This window comes from Prenolepis imparis, unplaced genomic scaffold, assembly GCF_030444845.1.
Source record: "Prenolepis imparis isolate NDT839.2.m4 unplaced genomic scaffold, iyPreImpa1.0 SCAF_12, whole genome shotgun sequence".
NCBI classification, from domain to species: Eukaryota; Metazoa; Arthropoda; class Insecta; order Hymenoptera; family Formicidae; genus Prenolepis; species Prenolepis imparis.
Window position 1 is genome coordinate 2,298,054 of NW_028141170.1, and position 24,591 is coordinate 2,322,644.

The 24,591-nt window shown below is 27.4% G+C and overlaps 4 protein-coding genes and 1 pseudogene across 5 annotated transcripts in view; 3 read left to right on the plus strand and 2 right to left on the minus strand.

Annotated features, from left to right (window-relative positions):
- Positions 1 to 914: 914 nt before the first annotated feature.
- LOC145943857 (RNA pseudouridylate synthase domain-containing protein 1) lies at positions 915 to 2,108 on the plus strand. The gene is made up of 4 exons (XM_083051740.1): positions 915 to 1,210; positions 1,279 to 1,522; positions 1,610 to 1,886; positions 1,961 to 2,108. The coding sequence occupies exons 1-4, from the start codon at positions 989 to 991 to the stop codon at positions 2,106 to 2,108; spliced, it is 891 nt and encodes a 296-aa protein (XP_082907866.1). The 5' UTR covers positions 915 to 988.
- On the minus strand, positions 1,755 to 3,713 carry LOC145943858 (DNA repair protein XRCC3). Its single transcript, XM_083051741.1, has 6 exons — positions 3,572 to 3,713; positions 3,290 to 3,484; positions 2,875 to 3,005; positions 2,418 to 2,624; positions 2,140 to 2,354; positions 1,755 to 1,879 (listed from the first exon to the last, which is right to left on the minus strand). Exons 1-5 carry the CDS (start codon positions 3,597 to 3,599, stop codon positions 2,142 to 2,144), a joined length of 774 nt encoding a protein of 257 aa, XP_082907867.1. The 5' UTR covers positions 3,600 to 3,713; the 3' UTR covers positions 1,755 to 1,879; positions 2,140 to 2,141.
- Positions 3,524 to 6,340, minus strand: Riok1 (RIO kinase 1). Of its 2 annotated transcripts, XR_014426587.1 has the most exons (6): positions 6,189 to 6,340; positions 4,972 to 5,990; positions 4,690 to 4,889; positions 4,312 to 4,584; positions 4,031 to 4,232; positions 3,524 to 3,865 (listed from the first exon to the last, which is right to left on the minus strand). XR_014426587.1 is itself a non-coding variant. In XM_083051737.1 (5 exons), exons 1-5 carry the CDS (start codon positions 6,287 to 6,289, stop codon positions 4,128 to 4,130), a joined length of 1,698 nt encoding a protein of 565 aa, XP_082907863.1. In that variant the 5' UTR covers positions 6,290 to 6,340; the 3' UTR covers positions 3,524 to 4,127. The 2 variants fall into 2 exon arrangements, 1 of the variants encoding a protein (XP_082907863.1); XM_083051737.1 differs by having other exon boundaries at positions 3,524 to 4,232.
- A 326-nt stretch (positions 6,341 to 6,666) lies between these two features.
- The window catches only part of LOC145943781 (uncharacterized), a 50,758-nt gene continuing 32,833 nt past the window's right edge, over positions 6,667 to 24,591 (plus strand). The window contains exon 1 of the mRNA XM_083051604.1: positions 6,667 to 6,780. The gene's annotated coding sequence lies outside the window, so the exon portion shown is untranslated. The remainder of the gene's footprint in view (positions 6,781 to 24,591) is intronic.
- LOC145943940 (fatty acid synthase-like) lies at positions 18,425 to 19,095 on the plus strand (annotated as a pseudogene).

A 24,591-nucleotide genomic window follows, 5' to 3' on the forward strand; every position in this document is an offset into this window, starting at 1 on the left:
TACGTTGTAACGTAAAGGAAAATTTATATAAAAACATAAGATTCAAAAACGCGCCCAAGACGAATGTCCTACGACTTACACAGGCCTTAATTTTCACGAAAAACGTTCAAACTTTGAATTCAAAAATTAAGGCCTGTGTAAGTCGTAGGACATTCGCTGACGGCTCATTTTGTAGGTCTTGAAGAGACCTTTAAAACGCGCCCAAGACGAATGTCCTACGACTTACACAGGCCTTAATTTTCGCGAGAAACGTTCAAACTTTGAATTAATATATAATATTGTAAATATATGATAGAAAACCTTATCCTCGAATTAATGCTTTAATCTTTAATCAGTTGATTGCTGTCAAAAAATACTAATAAAGTAAAAATGTTTTAATTAAATTTTAAGATAGTGTTATAAAAATTAAAATATAATATAAATTGTAAATAATATGTTATAATACCTTATATCTTCGATTAAAATTTTTTTACAGAAATCAGCTGATAACTGTCAAAAATATTAATCGAGTTTAAAGTATTATAACATATTATCTAAAATCTAAAATATATTATATTATGTTAATTTTTATATCATATTATTATTTTAAAATTTAATTAGCAAATTTTTGCTTTATTAATATTATTTGACAGAAATCAGCCGAATAAAACGTTAATTTGCTAATTAAATTTTAAAATAAAAGAATTAAAATAATGTTATACTATAATATGTTATAATGTTTTGAATTTGATTAATATTTTTGACAGTTATCAGCTGATTTCTGTCAAAAAATATTAATTGCAGATAAGGTATTATAATTTTTTTATAACATATTATCATTTCAAGATTTAATTATGTAAATTTAATTATGTATTTGCTAATTAAATTTTAAAATAATATGTTAAAAATATAATATAGGCTACGTTCCTGTTATGACATTTCTATCTGGATAAAATGGCCGCGAAGTGGAAACATCGTCGAGTCAAAATAAACAATATCTTACTTTACAATGGTTAGAATAAACGTTAATAGATTTTTATACGCGTGCACTTTGATCATCTGTAATCTCATACATTTGATAATTCGTTTAATACAACGACATACCGATAGATTAATCAACAGTTGGAACAAGAAATATAGATCTGTCAAAATTGTGCATCGCAGTGAGAACTTTTTGATAGTCTATAAGCCCTATGATATGTATATAAATAGTAATAATCCTGACAGAAAGGTGAAGACATACCTGTTTGACGCGCACGTATAAAGTATTCTCATATTAATCAGTCATTATGTTTTCAGAATACTCTCCAGTTGGAACTGCGAGAAATGCTGCCGGACTTGGTTAACCCAAAACTGCGCCATGAATTTTATTTCGTGCATCGACTGGATTATCCCACAAGCGGCATCATATGTATAGCATTAAACAAAAAGGCAGCCAGAGCAGCATCGTTTGCCTTTGAGAATCAAAAAGTACAAAAGTTCTATTTGGCATTGGTACATGGTCATATACGCAAACCTTATATCATAATTGACAAGCCTATTGGTAAGATAATTAGAGTAATAGAGTGCAATAATATTGAAACAGAATTAAAATAGGCATACGATTTAATTTTATCTTTTCCTTAACTAGGTGATGATGTTCGTGAAAAGAATGGCAATCATAAAATGTGTACAAGCGAGAGTATCTTTTGTGAAAAGCCACGTAGCTCTTACACAGTACTGGTAGTGTTGGAATATGGATTTTGGAAAAACAAACCTGCTACTAAAATATTGCTAGCACCTGGCACAGGTAGACGGCATCAATTGAGAGTACATTGCCATTATATTGGTCATACGATTATAGGAGATTATACATACAGTAATGGCAAAGATATACAGCCTCATAGAACCTATCTTCATTCTTTCAGGTAAAATTTAGAAATATAGAAATTCGTTATTTGAGTTACATAATTATTTTACTAATGTCGTATTTACTTTTTAGGTTAATATTAAACTGTGATATTGAAAATATAGATGTAAGAACAATAGATCCATTTAATGCTTCCATATTGTCTGATTATAAAGTAACAAATGTAATAAAAATATTGAATGAAAATATATTCCACGATATAAGTAAATATATGGAATAAATTAAGAATTTTTGTTATATATGATGCGCACATTTATTGAGCTGCTTTGACTCCAGATTTGCTCACTATAAATCGAAAAGTAATTCTTGGTAAGTGCGAAGCTAGCATTATGCAAGCATATCGTTCAGAATTTCTTCTATAGAAATGTATAGAAGAGGTAATCATGCTTGACCAAGTAAATCCTAAAGCTGGTTGTTCAATTGCATTTTCAGATATAATACTGTGATTATCTATAACTGCAGAAACCTAGAAAGATATAGAAATTAATACTCAATATCTGCTATTATAAATATTTTAATATTTCTTTACCTGATTAATGCAGATTACACACAAGTCATTATTTTTACAAAGTTCGCGTAATTGTCTTCCAACATTCCTTTTACTTCTGCCTTGTAGCTGATCTTTCCAATCTTCTACTCTGTAAGGGGCTGCTATTGAATCAATGACTAATAATCCTATTTTATGAATATTCATCAGCGCTGGGACTTTACGCTGCAGACATAGTTCTAATTCGTCCTTTAACATTGTATATGTATCAGTGTTATATGTATAATAAGTTGAAGTGTAAAGTCTCATTGATGTTTATTTAAAGAAACAGTTAATATTTTGAGAACTAATAATATAATTATATTAGATCATTTATATATATATATATATATATATATATATATTAATTTGAAACTTTTTTAATATATTAAAATAAAAAAATATATATATCAATCTGAAAATATATAATAAATTCTAATATTTGATAAATTATAATTACAATGGTGGCTACATGGTTCACGAATATTACATCTCCATTCACAGAATGAGCTTTAGCTATTTCTGAATTCTGTAGCAATTGTTGCAACCGTTCCGATGGAAAAATAGTTTCTGTACAAATGTATATCGCACCTGTTAACATCAATGTAGTCCATCATACATGTATTTTAATTCACAATAATATTATGATTATTTGAAAAAAATTGAACAGAAAAAAGAAAAAACATGATAAACAACTATTATTTGCAAAATTTGATGATTAAAATGTTTTTTGTTAAAAAAAAATTATTTAAGATATTGGATTTTTATGTCAAGGATTTAGACATAAGACATACATAAAGTTCCTACATAAAGAGATTTTTATTTGTCATTTGACTTATTTCTTAGCATATTATTTCAGACTTTTCAATTGTTACCAGCTGCGAGACCGCCTGCGGTTATTGGCAGTTGAACAGAGAGACATAATTGCAAAGCCAACTGCGTCTTTCCAGTGCCAGCAGCACCGTAAATCTGCGTGATACCCTGGCAAGGTATACCGCCCTTTAATATTGCGTCCAATTTCGAACAACCAGTTGTGAGAAATTTCTCTCTAATAGCGGCTGCGTCTGTCACTAGCGTATAATAAAAATCATTTTATACATAAACATACGTACATTACAAGATATTTTTATTCAATAATCGTTCTTTTTTAACACTACCTAGCAAATCGTCCAGTTTTAAACTCATTTTCGATATTATACTTTTGATTGATTGAGTACGTATTTACATATGAATTTATGTTCATATCAGAGCATATATGCATTTCTCATGTATACTTTGACATGCGCTTAAATTCGTGTTAAAATATTTTGATTCTGTGCGTATATCACTGTTACATTATTTGATAAATTATAACTCAATTAGTTTTTAAAATGAAACACATCACGAACAAATCGAATATTAGATAGTGCAACGGTAATCGTTTTCTTGGCAATTATGGCGCCATCTTCTGCCTATAAAAAAAAATATTTTACAGAATGACTAGGAAAAAAAAGTCCCTATAAAATTATGCTGCTGATGTGTATGTATAATTTTTGTATACAAGTCAAATTTTACTTGAATCTTTAAATTGACGTACGATTTTTTTGGTACTTTTTTAAAAAATATGCTTGCATTACTTGTAAACACAACATTTAACTCATATTATCATGAATTATAAATGTGAAATACACATTGTATAATCTCTCTTCTCATATGTTCTTTTTTATATAAATTTTATTTTCCTCCTCTTGATACTTTTATTTTACGTTTCTTTACGTGCTTTTTTACTTTAGTTTTCCTTTTTTCTGCTTGCTGTTCTTTGACCGCCTTTTTACGTGCCTAAAAGTTAAAAATAATTTATAAAGTTAAACAGTAGCATTTATATAGAGAAAGAATAAATAACATGTATCTCTCTTACTTTTTTACTGTCCGGGCTTTCGTTTCGGGGTCTAGCCGAATTTACGAATTTGCTCTTACTATCGCTTTCACTATCAGAGTTATCGCTACCCTCAGAAGAAGAGCAAGTATCGCTTTCTTCCTCAACATCTTTGTTATCTTTCTTGTGTTTATCAGCTAGAATCTCGGGTGTTTCTGCAGGCTTAGATAAGTCTGCTTTCAAGCCAATTAATGTCTTGTAAATCAAGTCTTTTCCAGATTTGGCAAGATTTATATCACGTTCCACATTGATTACCTATAGAAAAATACACAAAATAAAAGCTTGTATCTTTTCAGAAATTTCGTTTCTTAATATAAATAAAAATTACACATTACATGCATTTATAGTAATCAATGATACCTGTGTTAATCTTTGAGGAATGTAAGCTTGCTTAAAAACTGCCTCTTCTATCTGCTGCTGTGGATCATTTTCATTATTTGCCTCTTGCATCCGGGTATCGAGATATTCGTCCATGTTTTTTTCATTAATAGTTGGATCCGTTATGAAATCAAATAGTGCTTGAAGTGGCATAACTCCTACTTTGTGCTTTTTGAAAAACGCTGTAAAAAATTATATAAATATATCAGAGATATGTATTTTTAACTCTACATAAAAATGTCATAAAATGCCTTTCTATCACACCTGTAATATTGCTACAATCGTTCCTTAGAAATTCAATTGCATTACAATGATCACGATCCACTGCCTGTGAAACATCAATGACTACAACTGATCCATTATGATATAATATATTATATTCGCTTAAATCAGCGTGAACAAGCCTACACTTATTGTACATTTTCCACATAATTTCAATACACTCTCTATACAACATCCTCGCTTTTGATTCCGTAAGTACAGCATCCTTTAGTTTAGGCGCTGCCCAGCCGTCTGAACCCAGAAACTCCATCAACAACATGTGACCACCATATAAAATGGGTTGTGGCGCTCTGACACCACCTTGTTCCAAGCGCTTTAAATTAGAGAATTCCTTTTCTGCCCAGATTTTCACCATTTTGCGTGGATTATGCAAAGAGTATACGTGATCGAAACGATATTCTCCTCTAATGTACTTTTCCCGATTTTTAAATGTTAGAATGGATGTCCTATATATCTTTATAGCAATCTCGTCTTCGTTTTTCGATTTGGCATAATATACATTGGCTTCTTTTCCAGTCGAGATACAACCATTTATCTCCGCTAACACTCCTCTCTCAAACAATTTGTGCAATTTCTTCTTGATACGAGAATCCAATACATTCTCAGTTGTCGCGTGATCACTCTTATCTTTCATCCTTATACGATCTTTATCAACACGTTTGTCATTCTCAATTAGTACATTGGCTACATGGTCTGGTAACGATGAAGCGGCATATTTCTCTAAATTAATCTTATTCGCGTAACGAGTCAACAATTTATGTTTTGGTTGATAATTTGTTACCTTGGTGGATGCTTCTTGAGTGTTGAGTCTTTGCGAACTCGTTTTTATAACATTCTTGTCTTCGTACAAATCATAATCATTGTTATAATAATAATCATCATTGTCACTGTCTTCAATATTGGTCTCTTTATCACATGTGATATCCAAATTGGTCACTTTTTCCTCGAGTTGTACATGGGAATACATATCAAACGTGGACGTTTTTTCAACTCTGTTCTGTCTACAAAAAATAAAATATAAATGTAGTGGCTTCTTTTTAAAAAAAACTTACACAAGATATTTGGAATTTTGTAAATAATAATTTATAAATAACTTCAACCTCTTTAGTGAATTTTTTTAGGTTAATAAATTAAAATAATTATTTTATTCGTGATATTCTTGCTGAGAGTTAAATATTGGCATAAAATATAATATTTACATGCAAGGTATTTCGTCCTCTTCTTCGGCGTCGCTAAATTGGCCTTCTTCGAATTTTTCTGACATGATTAATATTCTTTTTTGAACAATAACTTTTTTCATATATTCGTTAATTTCAGTGTTTCGCTCCAACACGTGATTACGTAAAATTGCGTAAAGTATATATATATATATATATCATCTGAATATCAAAGTGCGTTCCATTTGATATCACAAAAGATTCCAATTATTTAATCGACCAATCAGAACAAAGAAATCTTTAAGGTGCCTTTTCATGCTGACGCTCGACGCTCATTTTTAGCGTCAAAAGACGTCACGTGACCAAAAATAAAGATACCAATTCGTCAATTTTGGTCACGTGACGTCTTTTGACGCTAAAAATGAGCGTCGAGCGTCAGCATGAAAAGGCACCTTTACTCTTTCCGTCCTGATTGGTCAATCTATATTAGCTTCGATTTTTAATCAACTTCTAATAAATACTTGTATTTTACAACATTTTTGTGTATCTATATGTTTCATTATCTATGCTTTAAACGTAAATTTGTTGTTTACATCAATATTTAAACTATCCAATTATGTTGAGCTGACAGAGAGTAAGTTTTTTTTTCAAAATTTCTGTATTAATATAATTCTCTGATATACTTGTTATTATTATAACTTTATGTATATATTTAATGTATATATTATTTCTGTTGTACAATTAATATCACAATTGATTATATTTTTAAATTAATTAGAAATATATAAATGTTTTACAGTCTCTGCGTTTATATAGCTAATGTGCAAATAAAAAATTAAATGCAATGTTTTCTTAAATTAATGTTAACGCTTTTTTTAACGCTAACATAACTTTTTGCATTGGAGTAATAAGATTATTTTACTTGTTGTATAGAGTATATAAATAGATGTATACAAACAGATTATACAAGATTACCTAAAACGATTCATTTTGTATAAAGTATCTTAAGGGTCGGCAGGCGACCCAGGCAAACTCCGAATTGATGTTGGAGACCTCACGCGGTGACAACGCGAAACTCCGATTTCAGTGTTGCCAACGCTGAGAAACTAACTCTCAGGTTTTATGTAGTAGTGTATGTCTGTACACGTACACACACCATTGCATTGCTCACGCGGACGCACGGTAGAGAGACAAGGATCGATAATCTCGTTATCCTTGTTCCTCTACCGTGCTGATCACGTGCTCATGCTACACGCGAAATACGGCCTGAAAATGCTTTCTGGCCTTCCGTAGCAGAAGGCAGTAACGTAGCAAGGCTAATAAGCACCCACGTTTTGTAAATTTTATATACGCTTATGCACATATGTGCGTATATTATATATAAATATATATAAAGATATATATATATCACTAAAAATTATATGTATGTTTTATAATTGTCTAATGATAAATAATAACAGTAGCATAATTGAGAGTGAATTAGTATACAATATATGTTAGACACGGGTACTTTAGACTTGACAATTTATTGCTTATACTTTTTTATCGATACTTTATGTATAGTCAGCGCGATAGAGAGACAAGAATAAGAGAACGAATATAAATTATCATTAGCTTGTAGCAATCATAGATTGACGAATATGTTGATTATTCTTCATTTCTTTTCGATTATTGATGTTATTGTATAATTTGCTCCATAAATACTAATAATGTGAAAAAACTTATGTCGAGTAATGTATGATGGCTCAATGCAAGGATGTTCAGTGTATCACCCAGTAAACTAGAGTTCAAATCAATATCAATTTTTTTATAATATATTGCAATATAGAAAAATTATAAAAAAAATATATTTCGCCGATTAATTTAAACATTTTTTGAAAATATTTTAATTATTTTACTACACACACTATATAAATGCAAAATAATTCAGAAAATAAATTTAAAAAATTAATAATAAAAATCAACATACCAGCTATTTGTGTGTGTGTGTGTGTGTGTGTGTGTGTGTGTGTGTGTGTGTAGCTGCAATTGATTTATTACTTGATTAATTTATTTACGGAATTATTTTGCATTTAATATATATAGTGTGTGTAGTTGTAAAATGATTAAAATATTTTCAATATAAAAATTTTTAAGTTTATCGCCTTAAAAAATATATTTCTATGATTTTTCTATATTCCAATATATTATAAAAAAAATTGATATTGATATATTTGAACTCAAGTTTTCTACGAGATTGAATATTCTTGCATTGAGCCATCATACGTTACTCGTAAGTTCTTACACGTTATAATAGTATTTATGTAGCAGAGAGAAAGAGATAAGAGAGAGATTATACAATATAACATCAATAATCGAAAAAAAAATCAAGAACGCTTGTCATATGTTTTGTGTGTATATATATAAACTTATATATTATATATTTTATAAATAAGTTAAATATATATATATATATATATATATATATATATATATTAGAGTGGCGCTTATTTTGGATTTTATCGAATTCTTTCGCTCCCAGTTGTCTAATTCATCCCAAATGGCTAAAAAAAGATACCCATGAAACACGAGCTCTGTAGCTCAATATTAAAGGGTGCCACCGACCATCTATTTATTTATATTTAAATAACATGGGTTTTTGAGTAACTTTTAGCTGTGATTTTTTTGAGAGGTAAAAAAAAATTGTAAAAATTTAAATCCTATGCGAATTGTTTAAGTATTTGACATACTTTCAGCAAGAATTTTGTCAAAATTCCGATAACATATTAGACGCGACTAAAAATAAATAATACTGACCAAAAATTCTTTTATACATAAAGTTATCAGTTTTATTGTTTCAATTAAGATTTCACGTATTTTTATTGATATTTTTATTGATATTGTGTTAAAATGTAGTTGTAATTGACGAAGATCATACAAAATATATTTTCAAAAATGTTCAAAATAAACAATGTAGTGCTTTCAAAAAAGGGTCGCAAGAAGAATCACTTCTAACCTTACCAGTGAAAATACGCCAAAAAACACCCTTTAAAATGAAAAAAAATTAGCACATTAATTAAGATCTGCATTTAAACATACTTTTTGCAGAATAACAGTTAATAAACAGTAATCTATGCAAAAAAAGTATTTAAAAAATTGTAATTAAATCCCTATTTTATAATTATAACTCTCACAAACCATTCCTGCATAAAATAGGGATTCAATTATAATTTAATACTTTTTCCGCATAGATTACTGTTTATTAACTGTTATTCTGCAAAAAATATGTTTAAATGCAGATCTTAATTAATGTGCTAATTTTTTTTCATTTTAAAGGGTGTTTTTTGGCGTATTTTCACTGGTAAGGTTAGAAGTGATTCTTCTTGCGACCCTTTTTTGAAAGCACTCCATTGTTTATTTTGAACATTTTTGAAAATATGTTTTGTATGGTCTTCGTCAATTACAACTACATTTTAACACAATATCAATAAAAATATCAATAAAAATACGTGAAATCTTAATTGAAACAATAAAACTGATAACTTTATGTATAAAAGAATTTTTGGTCAGTATTATTTATTTTTAGTCGCGTCTAATATGTTATCGGAATTTTGACAAAATTCTTGCTGAAAGTATGTCAAATACCTAAACAATTCGCATAGGATTTAAATTTTTACAATTTTTTTTTACCTCTCAAAAAAATCACAGCTAAAAGTTACTCAAAAACCCATGTTATTTAAATATAAATAAATAGATGGTCGGTGGCACCCTTTAATATTGAGCTACAGAGCTCGTGTTTCATGGGTATCTTTTTTTAGCCATTTGGGATGAATTAGACAACTGGGAGCGAAAGAATTCGATAAAATCCAAAATAAGCGCCACTCTAATATATATATATATATATATATATATATATATATTTGACAAGTAATATAATTTATCTAAAACAAGAGAGAAATATTCTCGATGTTAAAAAATATTAAATCAATATTGTCAATCTTGCGAATTTATTATTTTATATTACAATATTACATATTTGTAAGAATAAGTATATCTATAAACTGTATATATGTACAATATTTCTCTTTTATTCTCCCATTATAAAATGTACGTGCAATTAAAGCTAGTAGAAAATAGTAATCATAATTAAAATTACAAAATTTGTAATTGCATGTATTATAAATAATATTATATCCCAAATAATTCCAAATAATAGGATATTTTAAGCGGTTTTTTAAATTTGATAGCTCAGAAAATACATTCTAATTTACTAATTAAAACAATTTAATCTTTTATCATATAGAAGTCAATGTTAAATAAAAATTATATGTACGTTTAGATATATAGTTTTTAAATAGAAAATTATTTTAAATTATAATTTTTTTAATAAGATTATATATATCAGAGTTTGTAAGTTCACTAGAATTCCAATTGGCAATGTTTTTTTATATCAAATATTTTTTTGACTGTACGGAAATTCTATAGTTTTGAATTAACTTGTATGTTAAACTTTTTCGGTATATTATAAACTCTATGCCGTTTGGCTAATTTTTAGATATAAAACACGATTATATTGATCTGTGAATATTTTAGAATTTTAGAATATACGATCGTGATACTATATATATTATAAATATTCACTTATTTTTTTACAAAGAAAGCTTATGACACAATTTAACGATTTTGTTTTTTACAGAAATGCATAAAATCGTGCAATAGTAATTGATAAAAAAGCACAATAAAGTATTGTTATCATTAAATCTAATTTGGTATTGAAATGTGTCCCATTTGTTCATGCACCAACATTTGCAATATGACTTGCATTTGGGCTTTGCCTTTTTTCTTTAATTAAAAATTTAACGAATCTTAATCTTTAATTAAATATTTATAACAAATAACAGATCTTCTTAAGTATATCCACATATTATATACAAAAAACTTCTGTTGTAACTTAAAATATAAAATATTATATTACTATAAAAATTAAAAATAGTGAAGCCTATATCTTTATTTTACAATAAGATCTTCAATAAAGACATTCTCATTAAAAGTTTTAATAAATAAACTTCTACAATGTCCTTTGATTCTTATATTGAAATAGAGCTCCCTGCTTATTTAATATTCAATAAATATATGGCGTATTTGATACATTATTTAAGATATTATATATTATTTAAGAATATCAGTCATGTTTTTTTATATAAATAAATATACATATTTATTTACTTCATTTTATAAAATATTTTAAAAATAATAAAACTCAAATATATTTATCAATTATATTAGGTAATTTCTTTCCAAATTATATTTTGTAAATATTTCATCTAGATGATTCGCCATAACGCTACTGTTTTGCTGAAAAACTATTTAGAAATAAATTGTGCAAATATATATTCTTTTCTACATGTATTGTTTTATGTATATATATATATAGATACATAATTGCAGCATTTCAAATTTCATTTAGATTTTGTCATAAAATGTTTTCCTATCGGGGTATATATTTCTAAAATAAAGAAATATAATAAATAATATAATTATAAATTATAGGTATACATATTTCTAAAAAGATTATTTCTCATTGTTAGTCATATTCGTGATACAAGAGAGACAAAGACAGAATGCGATAATCTCTCCTTGTCACTTTTGTCAGTATGTTACCACGAAAATTCCCCATGAGCTGCTCTTAGATATAGATCTAGTGAGATTCGTTCATATAAGATTTTGCATCGAAGAAGTCACGTAGCTTCATGAAATTTTTTTTATATATTCTTTATATAATAAAGCAGCCCGCCTAAGAGTCGGATTTTGCATTTTGTAAATTTTATATATGCTTATGCACATATGTGCGTATATATAACAAATAGTATCAAAAATTTATATATATGTCTTTAAATTGTACAATGATAAATAATAATGATAAAATAATAATTCGCAGAATATAAAATGATAAAATAATAATTCGTGAACTAATATACAACATGTAAGACACGGGCGCTTATTAGACTTGGCAATTTATTGCTTTTTTACTTCTACTTTTTTATCGATATTTTATGTATCGTCAGCGCGATAGAGAGACAAGGAGAGAACGAGTATTTTAATTCTTGTCTAACATGTAGTGGCAATTGTAGATTTATAGGCTAACAAATATGTATTACTTAATTACTTTTTGATTATATTGATGTTACTGTATAAGAATACTTGCTCCATATAAATCGTGTAAGGGACCCGGACCAAAACCGATAACCGTTCCATAACCGTTTTTTTAGTAGAACAGAAACCGTAAACCGTATTGAAATTCTGATAAATTTATAACACCGGAACCATAACCGGACCGTTAAATTATTTTCGGTTTACGGTTCTTTTCGGTATTTTTTTCTGTTTTTGCGCAAATGACGGAAGTGTCATGATAATTGTCTCCTCGAAGTGCAATATTATACAATTATAATTATAAGAGTATTTTTGTGTCGCCAGTGAAGAATAAAATTAAGCAATTATTGTAAACGACCCAACTGGCTTAATTGATCTTTATTAATTCGATATCATATATAAATATACAGACTACGTTTCGACTTTTGGTTCAGGTCCTTATCAAGTCTAAAATTAAAGGATAATACTATATAGAAGGAATCATTTTATAAAAGCATAGCGCAAACCAAGTTGAAAACAACAATTATTATAAAGTAAATGATTAAAACATACCTTATTTAAATTTTTTTTCTTTTTTCAACATGTTACAATTCTCTCTGTACTAAACGTTTCGTATAGATGGTAAAAAACGAACTAAGTTAGACATCCTTTATTATTCTATCATAAATAGGGTTTAAATTCTCTGTGTCTTTATGTAGGTGTCTTAATCGTGTTGTTAAATTTTTTTATATAAAACATTTCAGCTATCTTTCTTTTCCTAGTATGTGTTTCACGATGTAAAATATTAAAGGTTGTCCATTTAAAGTCATGTAAATATTCATTTCTATGTTTGCTTATAACGCTTTGGTTACATCATTAACAACTTACAATTAGTCGATCACGCTATTTTGTTATCTGATGAACATTTCCATAATAAGAACTTACATATTGTTAAGGGAATCTTGTCTAATAATTGCTAAAGCAAACATAGAAATGAATATTTACATGACTTTAAATGGACAACCTTTAATATTTTACATCGTGAAACACATACTAGGAAAAGAGAGATAGCTGAAATGTTTTATATAAAAAAATTTAACAACACGATTAACCTACATAAAGACACAGAGAATTTAAACCCTATTTATGATAGAATAATAAAGGAAGTCTAACTTAGTTCGTTTTTTACCATCTATACGAAACGTTTAGTACAGATGAGAGAATTGTAACATGTTGAAAAAAGAAAAAAATTTTAAGTAAGGTATGTTTTAATCATTTACTTTATAATAATTGTTGTTTTCAACTTGGTTTGCGCTATGCTTTTATAAAATGATTCCTTCTATATAATATTATCCTTTAATTTTAGACTTGATAAGGACCTGAACCAAAGGTCGAAACGTAGTCTGTATATTTATATATGATATCGAATTAAGAAAGATCAATTAAGCCAGTTGGGTCGTTTACAATAATTGCTTAATTATAATTATTTTTTAAATGTTCTGAAACGTGTATATATTATCGCAATAATGATAGCTATGAAGATATTATATTTTCTGTTTTACATATATATATATATATATATATATATATATATAAAGTATATATAAATTATATTACTTTAAAAAATTATTATTAATTTTTATGACATATGAAAATATATTTATATATGTATCTATATTATATATACCTATATCTAAATAATATATTTTTATGTATAATATGAAATGTTGTTTATTTATGTCATAAAAATTAATAATAATTTTTTAAAGTAATATAATTTAGAAATTAATTTAATTAGAAAAACAAAAAGTAAAAATTTTAAAAAACCGGAATCGTAACCGAAAAAATCATAATTTAAACGGTTTTCGGTTTTTTTATTTATCAAAAAACCGAAACTGGAACCGGAACAGTTATTATTCAATATTTTATTAAACCGTAACCGAAACCGAACCCTAATTTTGTTTCGGTTCGGATCCCTGCGTAACAGTAATAACAGTATGAACCGTCGGCATTTGCGTAACCCAATGTGCATCGCGAGGAGGTTGCGCGATCGGATTTTGCACATCACTATGGCCCTAATAATCCTTAAAAAGAATATATATTTTAATATTTAATAAATCATTATTCTATAATTTGAGATACATAATATATGCGAGATACGGCATACAATAAGATACAATTATTGGAAGATATTGTTAGGAGCAAGATCTAAGATATCGTTATCCTCGTTTTACATATACAGAGAAACAAAGGTAATACGATAGCCGGTTCTTGTTGACATTATCTTTCAATAATCGCATCCGTGTGCTCAACATATTAGTATTTGTGCCTACATGGACGCTACTACATACGCGATGCAAGAGAGACAAAGACAGAACGATTATCTCTCTCCTTGTCAAGCTGTCAGTATGTTACCACGAAAATTTCCCCAGTTCCTTAGATCTAGTGAGAATCGTATCGTCCAGATTTCTCATCAAATAAGTGACATAGCTTCGTGATTTTTTTTTTAATATATTCTTTATATAATAATGCAATCAGCTAAAGAGCCCGATTTTGCATTTTTGCTCTTAAAAATTTATAATAAATTAAATACGGACTCGCGGCTAACCCAACCTTACCCGTTGCTAACTGCACATTTCCCCAAGTTTATTAAAAAATTTTATTTTCACCTTTTTTTAATAAAATAGCTCTTTAGCTGATTACAGTCGAGCTTACTGATTAAGAATATCGTAAATTTAATGAGATTCATTCAGTATTTTGGCTAAAATCTGGATTATACGAATCCGTAATTCCCGGCCGGCCGACAGGCGTCTCCACCGTGTCGCCTGCCGACCCTTAAGGGGATCCTAGTCGGATCCTAAAGTTAGTTCTGTCGGTACGGCAGAACCAACTTTATTATTTTGGGATATCTTTTTATTGACTATACAGATCAATAAATCCTTTTCCACGATTAAGTACTTATAAAAACGGACCGCGTTAGCTATAATTCCATATATAAATCATATAAAAATCAAAAATTACAGTTTTGTTATCGGCTTCTTTCATGTCAGCTCGTAATAATACTTATTTAATAAAAATAGTTCTGCAGTTTATCTGTGCATAAAATATAGTATACGCGATAGAGTTAACATGAAGAAATATTAGTAAACAATAAAAAGTGAGATTGCAAGTCTAATAAAAAAGTTATATATTAAAAACATTTTCACGCATATGTGTGCATACGTGCATATGTTGGATATGTGTGGTGCTAACCTATCGTGTGTATATGTGTATACGTGTATATGTTTGGATATGTGTGGTGCTAACCTGTCGGAGTTCGACCATCCGACTAGGATCCCCTTAAACCTTAAACCATAAACTCTTGTTTCTTTCCACAAACAAATGTAATAATATCACATTTAAATATCCTCTTTTCCTTTTTTCTATTATTATATATCGAAAAAATATGTACCATTTTATTCTTATACAAATTTTATTTTATTTGTTTAATCTTAAAATACATGTACCTACAAATACTATATAAGGTTTGACAATAAAGTTCGCGAATTCAAGTTTAATTACACGAGAATTAAAAATTACTTTCAACAGCATCTTCAATAAAGTCTTTAATAACTTTTAATTAATCACAAATAATATATAAACACTAGAACAACACAAGCGCGCGCTACGCGCGTGCCATTTCTCGATTTTATATAAAAAAATGATATTTTTATATAAAGTTTGTAATAAAGTTTTATATAAAGTTTGTTTAAACATGATTAATATTTTTTGACAGAAATCAGCTGATTAAAGCATTAATTTGCTAATTAAATTTTAAAATAAAAATATGTTATAAAAATTAAAATAGTAATAATATTATAAATAATATGTTACAATACTAGTAAAAATATGCAAATTTTGACTACTAAGTATACGGAAAAACAGATTTCGAGTGTTTACGGTACATATATATATAATCCATTTATATTTATACTATAAATTTAACTATAAATTTTACTATAAATAAAAAAAATTGGTGTAAAATATTAACATTTGTTCACATATAAAATCTTTTTATTCAAATTTCTTAAATATATGTTATAATTGCACATATATTATTTGAACGTATAATTGCACTTTTATATTTTTTTATATAAACATTTTACTTATTATTTATTATTATATATATGTATATAATTTTTCTTATTTCACAGAAAGTATTAGATCACGAAGTTGATAATAATGTTCTTTCTGTGCAAACGCTGTAACATATAATAATAATTTCACATAAGAATACATTTAATAATATCTAACATATATTTAATAAGCTATATGCTATATGTTGTTACTGAAATTAACTTTTAAAATCATTTTAAAAATTAATTGCAGTATAATAACTTAGCTCTTACTTAATCGCACACTATATAATTAAAATATGTTATAAAACTCACTTGATTTTTGCGAATCCAGAGTTTCACTTTTATTTTTTACATATCCCATCTCTATATATATATGTGTATATGCGGAGATACTTTTTCTTTAGAAAGATTCTGCAGAGATCACAAAGTGATAATTGATATAATAAACGACAATTGATAATAACGTCCTTTTTTTGTGCAAATAACGCTGTAACATATAATGAGAACTTCATATAAGAATACATATATTAATATATATTAGTTGTTACTGCAATTAACTTTTAAAACGGTTTTAAAAGCCTAGTTAACATATTATTTTATATGTATGCAATATCTTTCATTCATTATCAATGTGTAATATACAAATATAGAGTATTGGCATACATTAGTCTTTTAAGATCGTTTTAAAAGTTAATTGCAGTAACAATTAGCTTACTTAATTGTACACACTATATAATTAAAATATGTTATAAAACTCACTTGATTTTTGAATCCAGAGTTTCACTTTTATTTTTCACATTTACCCCAGTGAGCAATATGTTATCAAAAGAAATTCATAAAGTACTCAAGTTTAAGAGTCGGACTTCCGATAACTCCATCAAAATGATAATATTATGATATCAATAAGTCCTCCAATGCGTCGATTTTAGAGGAAAGAAAGACATCACATAAACGACATCTAAAAGAATTCCATAATCTGACTTCTTTTAAATATCAAAAAAAGGTTACCGTTAAGAATTGCTATTTGTAGTATTATATTTTTACATATTTTTATATTTTAAAAAAATATAAATCTTAGTATACATTTCTTTTATAACATTTTATTAAAATTAAAACAGGTTTCAAAATGCCCATAGACTTTGAATAAAAAAAACTTTATGATTGCAACGTGCTTTTTGCAGACATAACCCAACTTCTTTGGTTGGATATAGAGGCAACATAGAACAAATAACAAAAATATATATGAAAATATATAATCTCTATTTTATGCTCAAATACGTATTTAATAATATTTATAATTTAAGAAAGAAAGATTAAACGTTAATATCGAAGAAAGAGTAAATGCTATCTCCTTGAAATTCAACTCAGAGCACGCAGTTCACACACGTAGTATACCGGGTGTCCCATTTTAAAGGACCCACTCAAATATCTCAGAAACACTGCGTTAAATAAAAAAATGTTTCCTACAAAAGTTGTAGGATTTCGAGGGGGACATAACATAGTAATATTCATATGACCTTGGGCGGCGTCTCCAAGGTCAAGTGAAGGTGAGAATAAATTTTTTAAATGGAAACCCATATTTTTTTATTATAACATCTTTTTCTACTAATTAATTTGAACAACTTTTATCTGAAGCATTTTTTTATTTTCTTCAAAATTCACCTTCTCACCTTCAAATTCTTACCTTCATTTGACCTTGGAGATGCCGCCCAAGGTCAAATGAATATTACTACGTTATGTCCCCCTCGAAACCCTACAACTTTTGTAGGAAACATTTTTCGATTTAACGCAGTGTTTCTGACAATGAAATACTTGAGTGGGTCCTTTAAAATGGGACACCTGGTATATGTGGCTTGCCCATGTGCGGCGTTCGTAAAATAGCACGCTTGCTAGAGACTTTACAGACATCTATGAATAGACAACATAAAGAGCTCTTCTGAAAGATATCTTACAAAAAGATAACTTACTAATATCATTTTTAAGCGAAATTAATGAAGTCTTCTAAAAGTTCTTTTAAAGAGCTCTTCCTCTCAATAATGCTCACTGGGAAAAATGTTAGACGAACTGTCCAGGGAGATATGTCCTGAATTACGGCACTTTGTAATGTTTTCTTCCGTTTCCTGCGGTAGAGGAAACGTTGGACTATTTAAACTAATTACGGCATGGCCAATTCCGTCATGGAGAAAGTATGTGAGAAGAGAGTGAGGGATGGATTACCCGGACTGGCGATTCAGTGGGGAGCCGTAGGTGATGTAAGTCTTGTTGCTGATATGAAAGAAGAAGATAAAGAACTCGTTATCGGCGGCATCTTGCAGCAAAAGATATCCAGCTGTCTTGATGAGCTCGATGGATTTTTATTGCAAAGCCGACTAATCGTCAGCAGCATGGTCATAGCCGAGAAAAAAGCGGGATCTTTCGGACTTGACAATATGGTGAAAACTGTCGCTAATATTCTAAATAAGTATTCGCATGCAGATTCGGATGTTAATTATTTCTCGTATAATATATATAATAAATCATATAATTTATTTTTACTTTATATGGCAGATTTAAAAGACCTGAAGAAAATTAACCAAAATACATCTCTAGCCGAACTTGAAATGGATTCCATGATGGGTACGGAAATCAAGCAAACCTTAGAACGAGAATTCGATATCTTTTTATCTATACAAGAAATACAATTATCTTTCTACACAAAACAGAAATCTTACTTATTAATTTAAAAATAAATTTTATAGAATTATTTTTAAACAATCTTATTAGGAAATTTATGTCATTTTAGTGCCCCGACCCGGGCACGCCAAGTTTTTGTTCGTTATTTTAATCCTTTCAATGCCGGGTCTAAATCGTTTTGATTATGCAGATAACATCATTCTTAAAAATACAATGGTAATTCTATGATAAATTTTATATTCAGATCAGTTAATAATCTGCAAAATTAATACACATTTATATTTAGCTGAGTAGCTTTTTTAAATATTTAAAATAAGACAAATTTTTTTTATTTTTTTTTTTTATTTTGTTTTTTATATGTACGTATGTATTCGTGTGACTTTCGGTTGTCATACACGTATTTAATCAATCACAGTTGAATTTGAGAAGAATAATCGAATATAATTGGTCAATTTCTTACGTCTTATGTCTTAAATTTTTATTGTAGACGCTGCTTCCCGCCAGATACCATTCTTATAATTTTATATTCAATGAACCAACCAACTTAACATATATTGTGTTCAAATTCAGCGGATACATAATCACAAAGTAAAAATTTTCCGTTAAACGTATAGACATGATAATGCAACTTTTGCGTTTTCAAGAAGTATTATTCAATTATCTGCAGTTTCTATTCAAAACTTCTTTGGTTGGATATAGAGGCAACATAGAACAAATAACAAAAATATATATTTATGAAAATATATAATCTCTATTTTATGCTGAAATACATATTTAATAATATTTATAATTTAAGAAAGAAAGATTAAACGTTATATGTGGCTTGCCCATGTGCGGCGTTCGTAAAATAGCACGCTTGCTAGAGACTCTACAGACATCTATGAATAGACAACATAAAGAGCTCTTCTGAAAGATATCTTACAAAAAGATAACTTACTAATATCATTTTTGAGAAAAATTAATGAAGTCTTCAAAAAGTTCTCTTAAAGAGCTCTTTCTCTCAACAATGCTCACTGGGAAGTCATATAATACGTGCAATTGTAAAGCATCAATAATAAATATGCAATATATGTATGTGTCTTTAATTAGCTAATGATTAAAAATCTTTAAACAATACGAAAGAATGCGATTAAAAATATGAAAAATATTAATAGAATAGTTCACAGTTCGATAATAAAAAATATTGAAAAAAATGTGTGACATAACGTAACGAGTTATACTCTCTAAAGGGCGACTATATAAAATTATGAGAAAATTAATTATCACAGTGTTAATTAATGATTAACACTCTCTAAAAAAAAAATAAAAGAGCGTATTTAAAAATGTAGGAAAATATTAATAAAATAGTCCTCCAGTCGATAAAAAATATTGAAAAAAACACGTGACATACATTTTTATGTAACGTATAAAGAACGACCGTAAAATTATGAAAAAATTAATTATCGCCAATAATGAGTAAACCTATTTTTTAAAAATAAAGGAATGCGTTTAAAAATATACGGAAATATTAATAAAATTGTTCTCCGTCCGATAATAAAAAATATTGAAAAAATTGTGACATAATATGTAACGTTATTATACTCGATCCTAGACTTATGAAAATATTAATTACCGCTAAAATATTATTGCCGCTAATTATTAAAATTCTTTAGAAAATAAAAAAGTGTGATAAAAAAGTATTAGAAAATATTAATAGAATTGTTCTCCTCGCGATAATAAATTATACAGATAATACACTGAATTAAAGTTACACCTTCTAACGGGTTTCAATAAAATTATAATATGATAATATTAATTAATGCCGCTAATGACAAAAATTGTTTAAAAACTAAAGGATATGATATAGTGTATAGATAAATTCTAATATTATATTTTTTTGTTTCAAAAATAATATATTTTGAAAAACACGTGAACAACTTAATAACGCAATATTTTAAACCGAGCGATTATAAAATTGTGAGTAAATTAATTAACAGGTTTAATTATTATTAAAACTTATTACAAAATATAACAATATAAAATATAATAACATTTTAGTAAAATAATTTTTTATTTTAAAAATAACATAACTATTAAGGGGATCCCCGAGCGAACGGCGAACTCCGACAAAATAGCAGCGCCACTATTTTGGAATTAAAATATTTGTAATTACCGACTGATTATCAAATGGTAATTACTGACATTTTAAATTCCACATTATCGATTATCTCAGGTCAAACATGTATTAAAAATCGATGTATACATTGCATATGTGAAGTCACTTTATGCTATGTCTACATAGATTTGAACGTAAATATGCATCGGCAATATACATGCATTCTTTGGATATCATTATATATATAGTGTATATAAGATAATAATCAGATTATAATAAGATTATAATCAGATTATAATAAGATTATAAAATATATTCAACAACAAGATTGATTGACTAGTTACAATAATAGTACAGATATACAGTATTTATGGCGAGAAGAAACATTCTTTAAAATTTATACATTTCTTTTTATTTACATCTTATAAATAAAACAAATCTTTAATAATTGTCAATATAAATCGATTATATTAATATATTTTTATCTATTAGCACAATAATATTACCTATAATATGTATACACTCCGCAAAATAATTGGGATAAAAAAAAATTGTGTCTAAAAAAATAGGCAAATTTTAAATAGCTGTAACTTTGTTTCAAAAAATGAGAATTTAAATTCTAAAAAAGGGTTTCTTAAAATCTCTACTTTCGAAAGGACACACATTTTTTACTTTCTTCAAATCTGGTATTTTTTATATACAGAAAACGACGAACTTAACAAAATGGGAAATTTTCTTCTCACTTTGTAGACGTGTTGCATGCACAAAAAAATTTGAAAAAATTTTTTGATTTTTTTACGGCTTGAAGTTTTCCCTGCAAAATTGTTTTTTAAAATTTTAATTTCGATTTTTCCTTATAAAGTTATCCAGAATTGAAGAGAAAGTGGTCATTTTTACTTTGATCGTTCATAACTCCGTTAAAAATCATTGTACAACAATTTTAAAACTGAATTCTTAAAGCTGAATCTTTATGCTCTATAGTATGATATAGTGGGCGAAATTTTTTAACTCGTAAATTTTTTTATAAATAGGTAAAAATAACGAAAAATTTCGCGAGTTTTCTCTTTTTTGTTTAAATTTCGAAAAAAATTACGCAAGGTGACTAAAAAAATTTTATGGACTTAATATTTTGTCTCTTTTAGTACCTCAAATTTTACAAAAAATCACAGACTTGCTGTGATAATTTCTTTATAGTGATCCGTATGTTCAATATGATCGATGCGTACAATATGTTCAAAAAACTTGATTTGCTTTGATAAAAAATTAAAAAAGTAAAATCTGTGGCAAAATGTTTTTCTCCATTTTCTAACATAATTTTTTAACTTGCCTCAACGTAAAATTTCGAAAATTTATAGTTGCATATTATTTCCAAAATTACCACCGACATCAGCTTCACCCAAAGTTCACCATGTAGAGATTGTACGATTGAATTTGCGCTTTGGATGAAGCTGATGTCGGTGGTAATTTTGAAAATAATATGCAACTTTAAATTTTCTAAATTTGATGTTGAAGCAAGTTAAAAAATTATGTTAGAAAGTGGAGAAAAAATTGTTTTGCCAGATTTTACTTTTTTAAACTTTTTATCAAAGCAAATCAAGTTTTTTTAACATATTGTACGCATCAATCATTTTAAACATACGGATCACTATAAAGAAATTATCACAGCAAGTCTATAATTTTTCGTCAAAGGGGTACTATAAGACACAAAAATTTAAGTCCTTAAAATTTTTTTAGTCACCTTGCGTAATTTTATTCGAAATTTAAACAAAAAAGAGAAAGCTCGCGAATTTTTTCGTTATTTTCACCTATTTGTAAAAAAGTTCACGAGTTAAAAAAAATCGGCCACTATATCATACTACAGAGCAAAGATTCAGCTTTAAGAATCAAGTTTTAAAATTGCTGTACAATGATTTTTAACGGAGTTATGAACGATCAAATTGAAAATGATCACTTTCTCTTCAATTCTAGATAACTTTATAAGGAAAAATCGAAATTTAAATTTTAAAATACGATTTTGCAGGGAAAACTTCAGGCTTTAACGTGAAAAAGTAAAAAAATTTTTTCAAATCTTTTTGTAATGCGACACATCTACAAAGTGAGAAGAAAATTTTCCATTTTGTTAAGTTTGTCGTTTTCTGTATATAAAAAATACCACAATTTAAGAAAATGATAAATTGCTGTGACCTTTCGAAAGTAGAGATTTCAAGCTTTGAAACCCTTTTTTAGAATTTAAATTCTTATTTTTTGAAACAAAGTTACAGCTATTTAAAATTTGCCTATTTTTTAGACACAATTTATTTTGATCCCAATTATTTTACGGAGTGTATTTTTATTAATATTATTACAGATCTTTTAATGTATTATTATGAAATTGTACATTTTCTTGTAATTCCATGTATTATTGCGTGGGAGTGTCTGATTTAAAATATTTTATTATATTATATATAATATTATTTTTACAATTAGAGTTTATAAAAATGATCACTCTTATGCTATTGTAACTAGTCAAATCTTATATATGTACTTATTTATAGGGATGTGCTGCATATCAGGTAAATATTCGGTATCTGGATATCCAGCTACTTTTTTATTTATTTAGAATTATCCGGCTATTCAACCTATTCGGCCATTTTCCACAATCTGATGATTCAAAATAAATAATAAATATAAAATCGTATACCGTATATAAAACGTATTGATAAAAGTATTTATTTAGTTAGATTGACCAAAAATTTGGTGAAATATAGATCACCAAAATATTTCACCTAATTTTTGGCCATCTAATAATAAATACTTATTATTTAATTTATTGTATATTTTTATACAGGGTGTATTTTATACATCTTGTAACGGTTGCCACGATTCTTTAAACGTTTCCGACAGTTTAAAAAAAAGTTTATATATAGTAAAAGTTTACTTACTTTACGCAAGCTATAACGTGCAATAAAAAAAAAGAAAAATTTTTAATAAAAATTGAAACTTTGAATTTTTTAAGTAAAATCACCATATTAAATAAATAAATAATACGTATATAATATATACGTATATACGTATATATTATATTTGATATAATATTTATTTATTTATATTAAATAAATTAAATAATAGAAGTATTTATTGTTAGATGGCCAAAAATTAGATGAAATATTTTGGTAACCTATATTTCATCAAATTTTTGGTCAATTTAACTAAATAAATACTTTTATCAATACGTTTTATATACGGTATACGATTTTATATTTATTATTTATTTTGAATCATCAGATTGTGGAAAATGGCCGAATAGGTTGAATAGCCGGATAATTCTAAATAAATAAAAAAGTAGCTGGATATCCGGATACTGGATATTTACCGGATATCCGGCACATCCCTACAAATAAGAACATATATATATATATATATATATATATATATATATATATATAAGATTTGACTAGTTACAATAGCATAA

Excerpts from the sequence above, each read along its gene's own strand:
- LOC145943857 (XM_083051740.1), top strand. The coding sequence starts at position 989 with ATGGTTAGAATAAACGTTAATAGATTTTTATACGCGTGCACTTTGATC. Across the intron at positions 1,523-1,609 it reads CATAATTGACAAGCCTATTG|GTGATGATGTTCGTGAAAAG; the intron begins GTAAGATAATTA and ends TTCCTTAACTAG. Across the intron at positions 1,887-1,960 it reads ACCTATCTTCATTCTTTCAG|GTTAATATTAAACTGTGATA; the intron begins GTAAAATTTAGA and ends TTTACTTTTTAG.
- Riok1 (XM_083051737.1), bottom strand. The coding sequence starts at position 6,289 with ATGAAAAAAGTTATTGTTCAAAAAAGAATATTAATCATGTCAGAAAAA. Across the intron at positions 4,585-4,689 it reads TTCCTCAAAGATTAACACAG|GTAATCAATGTGGAACGTGA; the intron begins GTATCATTGATT and ends ATTTTTCTATAG. Across the intron at positions 4,233-4,311 it reads AAAGCCCGGACAGTAAAAAA|GCACGTAAAAAGGCGGTCAA; the intron begins GTAAGAGAGATA and ends TTTAACTTTTAG.
- LOC145943858 (XM_083051741.1), bottom strand. The coding sequence starts at position 3,599 with ATGAGTTTAAAACTGGACGATTTGCTAG. Across the intron at positions 3,485-3,571 it reads AAAACTGGACGATTTGCTAG|TGACAGACGCAGCCGCTATT; the intron begins GTAGTGTTAAAA and ends ATTATACGCTAG. Across the intron at positions 2,355-2,417 it reads GTGTAATCTGCATTAATCAG|GTTTCTGCAGTTATAGATAA; the intron begins GTAAAGAAATAT and ends ATATCTTTCTAG.